This window comes from Malus domestica, chromosome 09 (assembly GCF_042453785.1).
Source record: "Malus domestica chromosome 09, GDT2T_hap1".
Lineage (NCBI taxonomy): Eukaryota > Viridiplantae > Streptophyta > Magnoliopsida > Rosales > Rosaceae > Malus > Malus domestica.
Window position 1 is genome coordinate 22,670,948 of NC_091669.1, and position 15,459 is coordinate 22,686,406.

Genomic DNA, 15,459 nt, shown 5'->3' on the forward strand with positions numbered 1-15,459 from the left:
AGCGCCTGTCACATACACAGTCAACTTTGCGGAAATCATGGGTAGTTTGTCGAAGCGCCGATTCCAGATATCGAAGAGGCACTTGCTTTTCCAGATGTGTTAGCACCTGTCACATGCATACTCTAATAGAACCCCTTGTTCTAACCTTGCACATGTATGCTAGTATTTCTCTTGTATTACTCCAACAACTTCTTTTACAAATCATAACCCCGCATCTGCACAGTTATCCAGTATTTATACCAGAACGCAGGCTAAGGTCCTAACAAGATATTTTCCCAAATCTAATCTTTATCTAACAAACTATTATTCTTATCCACAACATTCAACTAATAACTACAAGACATCTGTCAATTAACAACATTAGCTCACCACAATGTTGTACAATTATCACTAATAACAGTATCCTATCATTACCCCACCCTAAAAAATGAACCTTGTCCTCAAGGTTGGAATGCAGGAAACCTGTTGACAAACTCTGCATAATTTTCCCAAGTCGCATCCTCCTTAGGCCGATGCTGCCATTGCACCAAAACCTCAGTCTTAGATGAACTGCCCTGACCTGTTAACCTGCGCCGCAAGATTGCCAAAGGATAATCCTCCAAGAGTCCATCCTCTATAACGACAGGTAATGGAACTGCAGGAATGATATCAGAGCCTAACTGTTTCTTCAAGCATGAAACATGAAAAACTGGGTGAAGTTTGGATGTGGTAGGTAAGTCAATTTTATAAGCCACGTGACCAATCTTCTGCAACACCTTAAATGGACCATAGAACCGTGGTTGAAGCTTATGGAAGGGATGTTTAGCAAGTGATTGGTGTTGATAAGGTACCAATCGCAGAAAAACCATATCTCCAACCTCAAAAGACCTCTCAGTGCGGTGTTTATCTGCTTGCTGCTTCATCCTCACTTGAGCCGATAAAAGATTAGTCTTGAGCTGAGACAAAATTCTTCCCCTTTCTTCTAAACTCCGATTAACCAAATCAATCTTAGTTGCTCCAGATTCATAAGTAGGTACAGCGGGAGGTGGCTGCCCATACACAACTTCATATGGTGTCAGTTTGGATGAAGTATGAAAAGTAGTATTGTAATGCCATTCTGCCCACGGAAGCCAGTGAACCCACTTCTTTGGTTGATGACTGCAAAAACACCTCAAGTATGTTTCCAAACCTCTATTAGTGACCTCTGTTTGTCCATCGGTTTGAGGATGGTAACCCGAACTGAGACACAATTTGGAGCCGTTCAATGTAAAAAATGCCTTCCAAAAAGAGCTCAAGAAAACAGGATCGCGATCACTTACTATTGTGGATGGCATACCATGGAGTTTGAATATATGGTCAACAAATATCTGTGCTACGGAATGGGCAGTGTATGGATGAGACATGGGCAGGAAATGAGCATACTTGGAAAGGCGATCAACGACCACAAAAATAATGGTTTTACCCTTGCAAGGAGGAAGACCAATAATAAAATCCATTGCTATATCCATCCATACAGTAGATGGGATGGGAAGTGGATTAAGTAGGCCAGGAGAAGCCAAAGTTTCAGTCTTGTTTTGTTGACAAACTGAGCAAGCTGCCACCCACTGCATAACATCAGATTTCATACCCTGCCAGTAGAAAGATCGGGAAATTCGCTTATATGTTTTAAGAAAACCAGAATGACCTGCCACTGGAGTACAGTGATGCTCATAGAAAATCTTGTCCCTCCAACCACTAGATGGACTTAAAACAATCCGCCCGTTATACTTAAGAAAACCATTATCAAAATGGTACCGAGCTGTGGAAGAAGAAGCACCATCAGCAGGTAACTCCCGAATTTTTTCCATTATCCAAGGATCTTGTTCATTATGCCTCCTTATATCATCCAACCAACCCATGTAAGGATAAGAGATGGCCGACAATTCCCCATCTGAATGCAGTCTAGAAAGAGCATCAGCAGCAACATTATCACAACCCTGTTTATATTGTATCTCGTAGTCGAAACCGAGAAGTTTGGAAACCCACTTCTGTTGAAAAGGGGTGTGAGCTCGATGTTGTAAAAAGAACTTCAGGCTATGGTGGTCAGTTTTAATGACAAAATGCCTCCCTTGAATATATGACTGCCACTTCTTGATGGCATGGACGATAGCCAACATTTCCCGTTCATATGTGGACATTGCTTGAGCTCGTGGGCCTAAAGCTTTGCTTGTAAAAGCAATTGGCCTCCCATCTTGGTGTAAAACAGCACCAAGACCATTATTGGAAGCATCAGTTTCAATAATGAAAGGTTTGGAAAAATCGGGTAAAGCAAGAACATGAGGAGATACCATGAGATCCTTGAGAGCCTGGAAGGCCCTAGTAGCTTCATCAGTCCACTTAAATGCATCCTTTTTTGTAAGCGCAGTAAGTGGTCCACAAATCTTCCTGTAATTCAGAATGAATTTCCGATAATATCCAGTGAGGCCAAGAAAACCCCTGAGAGCCTTAACCGAATGAGGAAGAGGCCAATCTTGGATGGATTGAAGCTTACTTGGATCTGCTGCCACCCCTTGCCGAGACACCACATGGCCCAAATATTCGATTTGTGATTTGCCAAAGTCACACTTAGTTTGCTTGACAAACAATTGATGGTCTTGGAGAACTTTGAAAACCAGAGACAAATGGTGAAGATGGGATTCCCAAGAGTCACTGTACACGAGAATATCATCAAAGAAAACCAAAACAAACTTCCTCAAGTAGGGGCGGAAAATCTCATTCATCAAACTTTGGAAAGTGGCTGGGGCATTAGTAAGCCCAAATGGCATTACTAAAAATTCATAGTGACCGTCATGGGTGCGAAATGCTGTCTTCTCAATGTCACTAGTATGGACCCTGATCTGATGATATCCTGCCCGCAAATCCAACTTCGAAAAAAATTGAGCACCAAACAACTCATCCAACAATTCATCAATTATGGGTATTAGATACTTATCCTTAATGGTTATCAAATTTAGAGCTCTATAATCCATGCACATCCGCCAACTATTATCCTTCTTCTTAACCAAGAGAACTGGTGAAGAAAATGAACTGTTACTGGCTCTAATAAAACCCGAATCCAATAATTCCTGAACACACTTTTCGATTTCAGATTTTTGTAAGGGACCATACCGATAAGGCCTGGCACTGGGAGGCTTGCTGCCTTCCAAAAGAGGAATTCTATGGTCATGAGAACGTGAAGGAGGAAGTGTGGTTGGTGCTTGGAATACAGAAGCAAATCGAGATAATAAGCCCTCTAACTCAGTTTCCTGCAGAACAGTGAGATCCCCAACAATAGCAACCTGAGTCTCGGGTTCTAGGAAGAAAAGAACGACACCAAAAGGACCTTGAGAAAGCAATTTCTCCACCTGACAGGTTGAAATGGACGTTGGTGCAGGAGGTGGAGAACTAGAAATACAATAGTGCTTCTTGCCCAAAGTAAATTCCATCTTGAGTTTGTCAAAATCCCAAAGAATAGGACCTAAAGTTCTTAACCACTGAGCTCCCAAAACCACATCACAACCACCCAATTGTAGTACATAGAAATCAGAAATATACTCATATTGTTGAATCTGCAACTTAATTTGAGAACAACAACCTTTACTGGCAATAGTACCCCCATTTGCAATCATCACCTCAAAAGAATGTTTTGAGTCAACCTTCCACCCCAATTGTTTGGCAACAGACAAACTAATAAAATTGTGTGAGCTACCCGAATCCAACAATACAATAACTGGGCAATTCTTGATTAATCCCGAGACTTTCATAGTCTGAATATGTTGAGGAGCCGATGAACCAAAAACTGCACAAGCAGTGATTTCCACCTGTTGGTCATCACAGTCCTCACCATCGAAATCTTCAATCCTATCAGCAGAGACATCTAATAACAGTAGTTGTTGAGTAGCACAAACATGCCCCCGAACCCATTTCTCTGGACAAGAATAACACAACCCCTTTTTCCGACGATCTTGAATTTCTTCAAAGGACATTTTCCTCATATTACTAGCCCTAGATGTGCTAGAAGAAAAATTACTACCAGATAACAGAGGCACAGATTTTGAGTTGGTAGCATTACTGAAAGAAGAAACAGAATTTCTGGAGAAATTTCGAACCTTGGTATCAGATAGTTTGATGTCCACTTGGAAGGCCAGCGCAATTGCCTCATGTACATCAGATGGGCGAAGCAGTTTGACGTCATGACGTAACTCCGGTTTCAGGCCGCCGATGAAACAACCACGTAGCATGACCGGACCTATCTCCGTAGTCCGATTCGCCAATCGACGAAACTCCGAGACGTACTCTTTGAGGGAACCCAACTGCTTCAATTGAACTAAAGCTTCGGTAAAATCCTCAAATTCAGAAGGCCCAAATTCTTTACAGAAGACATGAACAAAATCTGCCCAGGTTAGGTGATTCTTGATACAATTCCTCCATTGAAACCATTGTAAAGCTTCGTTGTCCATATGAAAAGAAGCCATCCGTACCTTTTGGGCATCGTCAACCGAGAAATAATCGAAATAGTGCTCTGCCCGATAAACCCATGCCAAAGGATCATCGCCATCTGAGAACCGAGGAAACTCAAGCTTGATCAATGGCGGCCGGGGGTGAAACGATGAATCTTGACGGAAAAAACGCTGACCCATATGATCAACTCGATCGGACAAGGTTTCTTCAGAACTACCCATTGGATTTGAAGAATTTCCAAGATCCCCGGGAGCACGATGAGGACGATCAGAACCAGAAAAATGAAATTCTAAGGCTGCAAATCGAGACTCCATTGATGCTATGACGGTGGACAAATTCTGCATTGTTGACCCGATCGTCGCAACGGAAGATTGGATTTCCTGAACCGACCCTTCAAGAGCTGCTACTCGTGTATCCATGGTTCTGGCACGCGTCGTCGCTCGCGTCATACAAGAAGGGAAACGTGGAGGATAGTTACTGGCTGATACCAATAATATAACCCCTTGTTCTAACCTTGCACATGTATGCTAGTATTTCTCTTGTATTACTCCAACAACTTCTTTTACAAATCATAACCCCGCATCTGCACAGTTATCCAGTATTTATACCAGAACACAGGCTAAGGTCCTAACAAGATATTTTCCCAAATCTAATCTTTATCTAACAAACTATTATTCTTATCCACAACATTCAACTAATAACTACAAGACATCTGTCAATTAACAACATTAGCTCACCACAATGTTGTACAATTATCACTAATAACAGTATCCTATCATACTCAGCCTTGCGGAAATTACGGGCAATCTGTTGAAGATTTCTTGTGAAGTAGAAGACACGTGAAGTTTACTATTAAATCATCCAACGGTTGCCGACAAGAGTGAAAGAATAGTACCGGTTATTAATTCCTATAAATGTCAACCTTCACCCTCCATTGCAAGGCAGACATACATAACCTTTCTTCATCTCCGAGAATGCCTTCCCAACGAAGCCTCTCGAGTCACTCAGTGTTCCTTATTCCTTGGGGTACCTCTGCAAACAACTCATCCAAAGCAAAAGTATTTCATATCATGAAGGTTGAAAGCAAGAGTATCTCATATCATGCTTTCTCCCTGTCCTTCTCCTTGTCGTTGTTTTCATATGCGGGACAAGGAGAAAGAGAGCAATCAGCCAGCACTTGGTATCAATCTTCTGATCTGGAATCGACTACCTAAAATGATAGGAGCATATTTATGCGCCTTAGTTAGCTAGTTCTTATGCATTTTCGTTATGTTTTCTTAGTTTAATTAGTCTGTTAAGCTAGTTTCATGTGTTTTCAAGTTTTAAGGGCATATTACATAAAAAGATGCAATTTGGAGCTTTTTGGAGCAAAAGTGAGCTTAGAGTGAATAACACATGCTTGGAACAAAAGGTTTGGACGAAATTGAAGATTTGAAGATTTGAGGAATCCTAGTCCACGAAGGAGTCCTAGTTGAAGAAGGATTCCTAATCAACGAAGGAGTCCTAATTGAAGAAGGATTCCTAATCAACGAAGGATTCCTGAAGATGGATTCCTAGAAGAATGAAGATTCATACTCAAACAAGGTTTCCTACTTGAAGTAGGAAAGTTAGCCTAAAAGTTTCTACTTTGGGTTGATCTTTCCTAAACCTAGATGGCCTTGAGTTTCAGCAAAATTAGAAGGTTCCTAAGCGTTGGAAGACACAAAGAAGGGTTTTAGAATATTCCCTCATCCTTGCCGTGGGCTAGGGCTTATTTCCTCTTGGTTTTGGGCTTTGTAGAAGCCCTATCCTTATTTCCTAACACCATTGCCGCACCTAGCCTTCTAGAAAATCTGATTTCCTTGCCTTGCAAGGCTTTCTAGAAGCCTTATCCACCCTATCCCTTACCTGCCGCACCTAGGAGGCTTTTTCCCATTCAAAATCTGATTGTTTTAAGCCTTTTCCTGATGGGTTTTAATTATACAAGTCCTAATCTGATTTGCTAGGGTTTTTGGGGCCTATATATACATGTTCTCAGCCTTTGCCGCACACACCACTCACCATAATTCACAATTCACATCAGAGATTCATCCTTGTCCATTGCCGCACTCATTCAACACCAAAGTCCATAATTCCTGACCCTAAAACACCATTGCCGCACCCTCCCATCCACCCTAAACATTACTACCCCCTTCCATACTCATTCATCCATATACCTAAGTCCCTAAACCTGACCTTAGTCCTTGAGCCGTGACAAAGAGAAGGAGGAGGAACCTTGGAACGTGCATGCCATTCAAGTCCGAGTTGCTGGAAGTTTTAGGTGTTTCCTTTCCTTTGATTTCAATGTTTAAATTCTATATTCTTTGTTTTGTACGTATGAGGAACTAAACCCCCCCTTGGCTAGGGGGGATTCGAAACCATGTTTATGCTTGCTATATGATTTGATTACTTCTAATTGCGTTTCATAAGTTGTCAATTCAATTTACTTATCTACATGAATTAAAACTGATTTGTGTATGTTGGTTGAGAGTGCATGCTTAATTTTCATGCATAAGTTTGATGCTAGGATATAAGGGAGTTTCACCTAATCTTTATGAACTTATATTCACAAGTAGTAAAGGTTGTTGATCACAATCGTGTTAAGTAAATTCTTGGCATAAGTTTCATGCAATTCATAGTAACGAGTGCTTCGCCAATGCTTATGATTTTCATAGAACTTAATGATTCTTGCTTGTATCTCTATTATGCAATTCATGTAGGGAACTTGTGGGGAATGCTTTGGGTTGTCGTATGCAATTCATCCAATTCAATAACTTAAGGAAAATCTGAGGGTAAATTAGTGCAATTCACGGTTAATCTGGGGTGTTGGGAATTCATGGCTTATCGAAAAGTAATTGGAAATCGTTTTGTATGCAAGTGTGGCATGTGTGGAGGAGAACCCCTTAGCTAGCTTTTCATCCATTCAATTTAATCAAATTCGTTTTAGAATCTGTTCAATTTACAAGTTTTGTTTTTGTTTTCAATTTTTGTCAAAACCAAATCCCCATTTATTTTGAAGTGTTAGATTAGTTAGAAATCAATTTAGTTTGTGTTTTTAAGTGTCTTGAGTCAAGTTTAAACCTATTTTCGTCCAATTTTGTGTTTGTGTTCAAAACTGCCCAGAAAGTGTTTTTAAGGCAGTTTTGAGTGTTTATTTGCTGTTTTGAGAGCTTTGTTTTGGTGTTTTATAGTTTAGTTTTGCATTCTTTGAGTCTAGTTTAGTGTTTTAAACCTTGTTTTACGTTTTGAGTCAGTTTTCAAGTGATTTAGCAATCCCTCCTAATCCCCGGCCTAGAACGATCCCTACTTACATACTTTGCTACAATTGATAAAAAGAGGGTTTAATTTGTGTGCTTATATATTTCGCATCATAGAACCCCTTCCTGATTGCTTACCTAGCCTTGCTCTTGAGTACTCATCTTCAACATCTTATGCTTCCTCTTCGTCTACCACATCTGCCTGGGGAACAGATAAGGAAAGTGAAAATGATACCTCGAAGCATGTGGAGACAATGTGCTAATTCATCCTCAGCTAGGGACAAGGAGAAAGAAAGCAAATGGTGGGCACTTGGAAAGATTGAAGAAAGAAACAGACCATCACCTCTATGATAGGAGCATATTTATGCGACTTAATTAGCTTGTTTCCTTGCATTTACGTTGCTAGTATTTAGTAATTTTAGTATTTTAAGCTATTTTCGTGCAATTTCATGTTTTAAGGACAAAGTATGCAAACATGTGCATTTTGGAGCCTTTTGGAGTAGTTTTGGGCATGGAATGGATAGCTTATGCTTGGAGCAAGGTGGATGGACGAAATTGAAGATCAAAGAAGGCTAGGAATGAATAATGAGATGAAAGAAATGAAGAAATGAAAATGAAGAACAAAGAGTTCAGAATTGGAAGCCAAAGTGCCCAAAGTTGGAAGTTTCTATTCTTGGAGGTTTCCATTCTTGGCTTGGAAGTTTCCTAATCCTTCCTCACTTATGTTCCAGCCACAAAAGGATTCCAAAAATATGTTAGGACATTTAATTACATATTCTAGAAGCCCTAAACCTTCCCTAAAGTCCATGCCACACCAAATCTACAAGGATCCTTCCTTGCCGCAATTCCCTTTCCCTTTCTCTTCCAAAATCTGCACATATCCCTCTTTCTTACCTATTTTCTGACCCAAAATTGCATTACCCTTTTGTCTCAATCCTTGCCGCACAAGGGGAGAAGATTCTTACCTATTTTGTGCCTCAAAACACATTCCTAAATTTGTCCTACACTCTCTTCTGAATTTCCTTTCCTATTCTCTTTAATTCTTGCACCTTACTTGCCTATTTTTGAATGATTTCTGATTCCAAATTTAATAAATTCGTAGCCCTTCCTTCCCATATAAATAAGACCCATTTCTGACCATTTTAAGCATTCCACCCTTCACCATAACCAACCTATATCCATCCACCACCACAAATCACCACAAAAACCTTCAACCATCCCTTGTGCCGCAGCAAAGAAGAAGGAAGGAGACCCTTGGACGTGCTTGCCATTCAAGACGTTGGATTGTTGAAGCGTTTCTAGGTGTTTTCAATGTCTAAATTTATGTATCTTTGTTTTGCGTTTATGAGGAACTAAGCCCTTCTTAGTTAGGGGGTGATTCGAAACCATGTTCATGCTTGCAATATGATTTGATTACATCCAGTTGTGTTTTGTAAGTTGTGAATTCAATTTACTTATCCATTCGTATAAAAACTGATTTGTGTATGTAGGTTGAGAGTGCACACTTAATTTTCGTGCATGAATTTGACGCTAGAATATAAGGGAGTTTCACCTAATCGTTATGAACTTATATTCACAAGTAGTGAAGGTTGCTAGTCACAATCGTTTTAAGTAAATTCTTTGCATAAGTTTCATGCAATTCATAGTAATGAGTGCCTCGTCAATGCTTATGATTTTCATAGAACTTAATGATTCTTACTTGTATCTCTATTATGCAATTCATGTAGGGAACTTGTGGGGAATGCTTTGGGTTGTCGTATGCAATCATCCAATTCAATAACTTTTGGAAAATCTGAGGGTTAATTAGTGCAATTCACGGTTAATCTGGGGCGTTGAGAATTCATAGCTTATTGAAAAGCAACTGGAAATCGTTTTGTATGCAAGTGTGTCATGTGTGGAGAAGAACCTCCTAACTATCCTTTTATCCATAGTTTCATCCAAATTCATTTTAAAACTCTGTTTTAGTTACAATCTGTTTTCTTTGTTTTCAAATTCGTCAAAACCAAATCCCCCATTATTTTAAAGTGTTAGATTAGTTAGAAATCAATTTATTTTGTGTTTTAAGTGTTTTGATTCAAGTTATAACCAAATTTCGTCCAAGTTTGTGTTAGAGTTCAAAACTGCCCAGAAAGTGTTTTTAAGGCAGTTTTGAGTGTCTTTGTGCTGTTTTGGGTCTTTTGGTTTGTTTTAGTGTTTTAGAGTTTAGATTTGCATTCTTTGAGTTTAGTTTAGTGTTTCAAATTTTGTTTTGCATATTTGAGTCAGTTTAGAGTGTTTAGCAATCCCTCCTAATCCCCGGTTTAAGAACAATCCCTACTTATCCATACTACAATTGTCAACAAGAGGGTTAATTTATGTGTTTAGTTATTTTACGCATCAAATTTTGGCGCCGTTGCCGGGGATTAGCAACTTTGCTAATCCCCCGTTGTTTCTTTTTGTTTATTTTTCGTGTCTTTTGTTTTAGTTACTGACTTTGTTTCTTTTCGTGTCTTTTGTTTTTAGTTTCTTATTCGGTTTTGTTTTGTTTATTTTAATTTTGATATTTGATTTAGTTATCTTTCTTTGATTTAAGGTACTAGAGAAGTAGGACATGGATTTTGTTAGCATTCAAGCTCAATTGGCAAATCTTACTTCTCAATTATCGCAGTATGCCGAAAGTGTTGGAAATATGCCCTGAAAGTCAATCTTTGGAAGAAACCTTTCAGGACAATGAATGGATGTATAGATGATTCTTGTACATCAAATGGCAAAGATACTAATTAGGACTATCTCAACACACAATATATGTCCTAAATAGTGAATCCATGGACAATGGATTGATGGAAAAAGTAATCTAATGATGTTAGACTACAGAGACCTTCTTCACATAACCATCATGTCCAAAAGGTTCCTGGTCATAGGATTGTCGGAGGGATACTGACAATGCATAGACCGGTACATACCATGTCCGCTTCAATTGGAAGGATGGAAAGTCTCGTCCCATTCGTGTAGTGACACTAAGACAGGTATGTAGGTGCTCATTAAGGGAATGAGTTCACTGAACACAATCGAACAAAAGTACTTGCATGGAGGTCTACTCACATGTCAAGCAAGTAACTCTAATGGTTGGAATAATGTAAGTAGTCCTTTTACCTGAGGCATCATAGTTGTTTTGTGGTTAGGTACTTGATCTTTGATTATGTCAAAGTCACTCCATCCGCGGGTGTCCACGGCATAGTTGGGGTTAAGCCACTTAGTCATGGAGGCAAGTGAATGCGCAACAAGGAATCTCTAATCCTCGTTAAGAGAGGATGAATACTCTAAGATATGATTCAGGAATCTTCGGCCGAAGTATCGAGCGTAATAAAGGAAAGCGTTCCTATACGACTCAAATGAATCATGTAAGAAGGAATAATCACATTAGGGGTTTGATATAATATATTCATTCTAAGTATGTTTATCTTTTGTTTTTCAAATGTTGAAAAATATGAATCAATAGTTGAAAAGATATGTATGCAAAAGTGTTTTGGATGCATGAATGAAGATTGAGTTTAGAACAAAATTTTGGGGTTTTGTTCCAAAAAGGGGGCACGGCAAAGGGGGTTTTTTGGCTAAGTGTTTGTGTTTTATTTTGAATCACACACACACACTTTGAAGCTACAAAGAATAGATCTTGTCACTTTTATTTTTGGGTTTGAAAAAATCACCAAGAAAGTACAAATCTTGAAATTGTTTTCATGGTTTTATTCTTGGTGTTCATGGTTTGGTTTTTGGTGAAAATGGTTTCATTTGTTTTTCATGCATTGTTTTGTGGTTTTGGATGGTAAACTTACCATCCATAGCTTTCCCAAAATTTAATTCAATCCTAGACTTGTCTAGATGAATTTCCATCACCTTTTACTAAAGTCCTTAAAGCAAAACCAAGTGACAAGTAAAATTTAATTTTTCTACTTTATGTTGAATTATTGCATGATGGGTGGGACTTCCCATCCCCTCTTAATGTGGCCGGCCACCCTAGTGGATTTCTCACTTGTGGGGCTATTTTGTAATTTGAAAAAGTTGTTTTACTTTTGAGTATTTACGGTTTGACCCCTAACTTTTTCATATTTGCATTTAGGCCCCTACTATTTGAAAAATTAAAATATTTGATTTTAATTTTATTGGTTGTTTAAACTCATAATGTTATTATTATGCCCATAAGCACTAAATCTAATTGTTTATGTTGCATTCCAATTGATTATTTAATGTGATTAAGTAGTTAGAAAAATGGTTGACTATGGACTTATGCCTTAAACGATAATTGAGCTATGAGAAAGGGCGCTAAACTCAAATTGTTTGAACCTTGGGAATGTGTTTTAATTACTGTTTCAATTGGACCTTGTCATGATGGACTTTAATCATTCTCTCCCTCTTAGTATGTGATGCGAAATAGATAAGCACACAAATTAAACCCTCTTTTTGTCAAATTGTAGTAAAGATGTAAGTAGGGATCGTTCTAGACCGGGGATTAGGAGGGATTGCTAAACACTTGGAAACAGACTTAAAAACTCAAAAACAAAGTTAAAACACTAAACTAGACTCAAAGAATGCAAAACTAAAGTTTAAAACACTTAAACAACCCTAGAACTCAAAACAGCAACTAGAAGGCTCAAAACTGCCTAAAAACCACTTTCTGGGCAGTTTTGAGCACCTACACTAATTTGGACGAAATTGGATGAAAACTTGAATCAAAACACTTAGAAACACAAATCAAAACACTTTCTAACTAATCTAGGACTCTAAAATAAAGGGGGATTTTGTTTTGACGAAAATTAAAATAAAACAGAAACTTTAACTAGCACAGATTGTAAAAACGATTTTGGTGAAATAGATGGATAAAAGGCTAGTTAGGAGGTTCTTCTCCACACATGTCACACTTGCAAACAAAACGATTTTCAGTTGTTCTTCCGATAAACTATGAATACTCAACGCCCCAAGTTAACCGTGAATTGCACTAATTAACCCTCAGTTTTTCCACAAGTTATTAAGTTGGATGATTGCATACGACAACCCAAAACATTCCCAACAAGTTCCCTACATGAATTGCATAATAGAGATACAAGCAAGAATCATTACGTTCTATGAAAAACATAAGCATTGACGAAGCATTTGTTACTATGAATTGCATGAAACTTATGCTAAGAATTCATTCAACGCGATCGTTTTCAAGCGATCTTCACTACTTGTGATTATAAGATTGTAACTATTAGGTGAAACTCCCTCATAATCTAGCATCATATTAATGCATGAAAACTAAGCGTGCACTCTCAATCAACATACACAAATAAGTTATCAATCAAATAGATGAACGAATTGAATCCGTAACTTATGAAATAACAACTGAATGTAATCGAATCAAATTGCAAGCATGTACATGGTTTCGAATCACCCCCAAACTAAGGGGGTTTAGTTCCTCATACTCACAACACAAAGTTTATTGAATTGAAACATCAAAGACATAAGAAAGATTACACCTAAAATGCCAAAGAAGTCCACTTTGAAATCTGCACAGAAAGCTCCTCTTTCTTCTTCTCCTTGCTGCGGCAGTGAGGGTTTAGGGGCTGTTTGGATGTGATTTCGGTTTAGGGATGGATTTGGGATGATATGGTGGTTCGGCAAAGGGTAAGGGAGGTGTATGGTGGTGCGGCAAAGTGGGGTAGGTTGCTGGAATGGATGAGTGGCGGCTGGAATGGATGGATTTTGGGTGATGGTGGCTGCGGCAAAAGGTGGGGAAAAGGAGAGATGGTTTTCTGATTTTTTGGAGAGGGGAAGATATCTGCGGCTAGGGTGTAAGGGTGGTATATATAGGCACTTAGAAACCCTAATGAAATCAGATTTTTAACAATGGGCTAGGGTTAGGTGCGGCACTTAAGTGGACTAGGGTTTAGGGTTTGTAAAATAGGGCTTCTAGGTGGAAAGGTGCGGCTTCGGTTTAGGAGAAATGGACTAGGGTTTAACATGGCAGATTTTAGATGATTAGGCCCTAGGGTTCGGCATGGGTTGAAGGTCCACAAGGAAATTTGGGTTTAGGTCATCTAAAAGCCCAACGCCAAGAATAGAAACTCTCGAAAATGGAAACCTCCAAGAATAGAAACTTCCAACTTTTAGAAACTTTGGTTGCCAATTCCGATTTAGGAAAGATCGACCCAAAATGGAAACTTTTAGGCTTAGCTTTCCTACTTCAAGTAGGAAACCTCAAATCTTCAACTCTTCAATTCCATCCCAACCTTGCGTTCCAAGCATGTCCTTTTCAATTCAAGCTCACTTTTTGCTCCAAAAGCTCCAAATTGTATCATTTCATGTAATACGTCCGCTAAACCTGAAAACACAAGAAAGTAGCTTAAAAGACTACTTTAACAAAGAAAACATAACAAAAATGCATAAGAACTAGCTAACTAAGGCGCATAAATATGCTCCTATCAAATTCCCCCACACTTAGCTTTTGCTAGTCCTCGAGCAAAACAAACAAAAGAAAGAAAACAAAACGAAACAAACTAACCAAAACAAAACCTAAACCTTCCAACGTTTGCCTCAGGGATTTCCAATGCACATGACATGTTAAAGGTTGTTATCCCCACAGATTTGAGTCATCTTTACACAAGCACATACTTAATTAAAGCCACTACTCACTAGTTCACAAGTAATCAATTAAAACAATGCTTTGAATGTAGTAACATGCCTTAGAGAATTCCCTCAATTCCTTACAAGATATACATTCTATTTTCACTCAGATTTTCTAACTCCACACCCTACACTAGTCATATGTGAGAAGATTGATGTAGATATGAAAACGAATGCTCACATATATGTATCACAACGAACGCAATTTCTAGAGTTAAGACGCATGTTTAGATATGATCTCATGAATGGAATGCTACTACTTAGATACGAGAACCAGTGACACCATATGCTCATACCAAATTCAAACTCCACAAATTGAAACACATAACACTCAAGATAGAAGTTAAGGGTTGTAATGGGGCTTGGGGTGTTGGTTAACAAGGAAAGGATAAGGAAAACAAACGTTCTTCAAGCAATAGTAAGCAAAGCAATGAAATTGAGACTTAGAATTCACTTAGATTGCAGAAATTAACTTTAAAACACAAGGGGGAGACTTAAACAACTCCTTAGGGTCAAATTCATTGTTTTGGACCCTTACTTCAACAAACAATACTTTGGAGCTCTTTTTCTCAACTTTTCAACTCTTTTTCATTCTTCTCATATTTTTTTCTTCAATTTTTCGTTTTCCACGAATTTTTTTTCTTTTCTTTTCTTTGCCGTGCCTATGGCACACAATTCCTCATGAAAAACATTTCCCCCACACTTATTTTCTGCCAACATAAATCAAAAGGAATTCAATTTGAATCATGCTTTACTATGCTTCAAGAACAAGGGTATGGATAATCCTACTCTAGGCTAGGTGAGGGTAATGTGGGTTAACAAAGAAAAGGCTAAACAAGGCTCAACGGGGTTAAAACCTACAAAACATAATGACATAGGGGATTCATGGCTTTTTGGCTAGGGTGGTGGTAACTACACAACTTCATCTTGAATATGTGTTATGCAAATCAATAACATGCTTTGAATGAAATGGGCATGAGTTCTAGCATTTGGAACTAAATGATGAAACGCCTTCTAAGTAGTAACCAAGCAAAGAATAATGAGATCATGCAACGACTTAGAAAACAAAGAATGCACAGATTTTAAC

General features: G+C 38.5%; 1 protein-coding gene across 1 annotated transcript; it reads right to left on the minus strand.

The window, feature by feature from the left end:
- Positions 1–440: 440 nt before the first annotated feature.
- Positions 441–4,877, minus strand: LOC108169704 (transposon Tf2-1 polyprotein). Its single transcript, XM_070804450.1, has one exon. It carries the CDS (start codon positions 4,875–4,877, stop codon positions 441–443), a length of 4,437 nt encoding a protein of 1,478 aa, XP_070660551.1.
- Between the last annotated feature and the right edge of the window lie 10,582 nt (positions 4,878–15,459).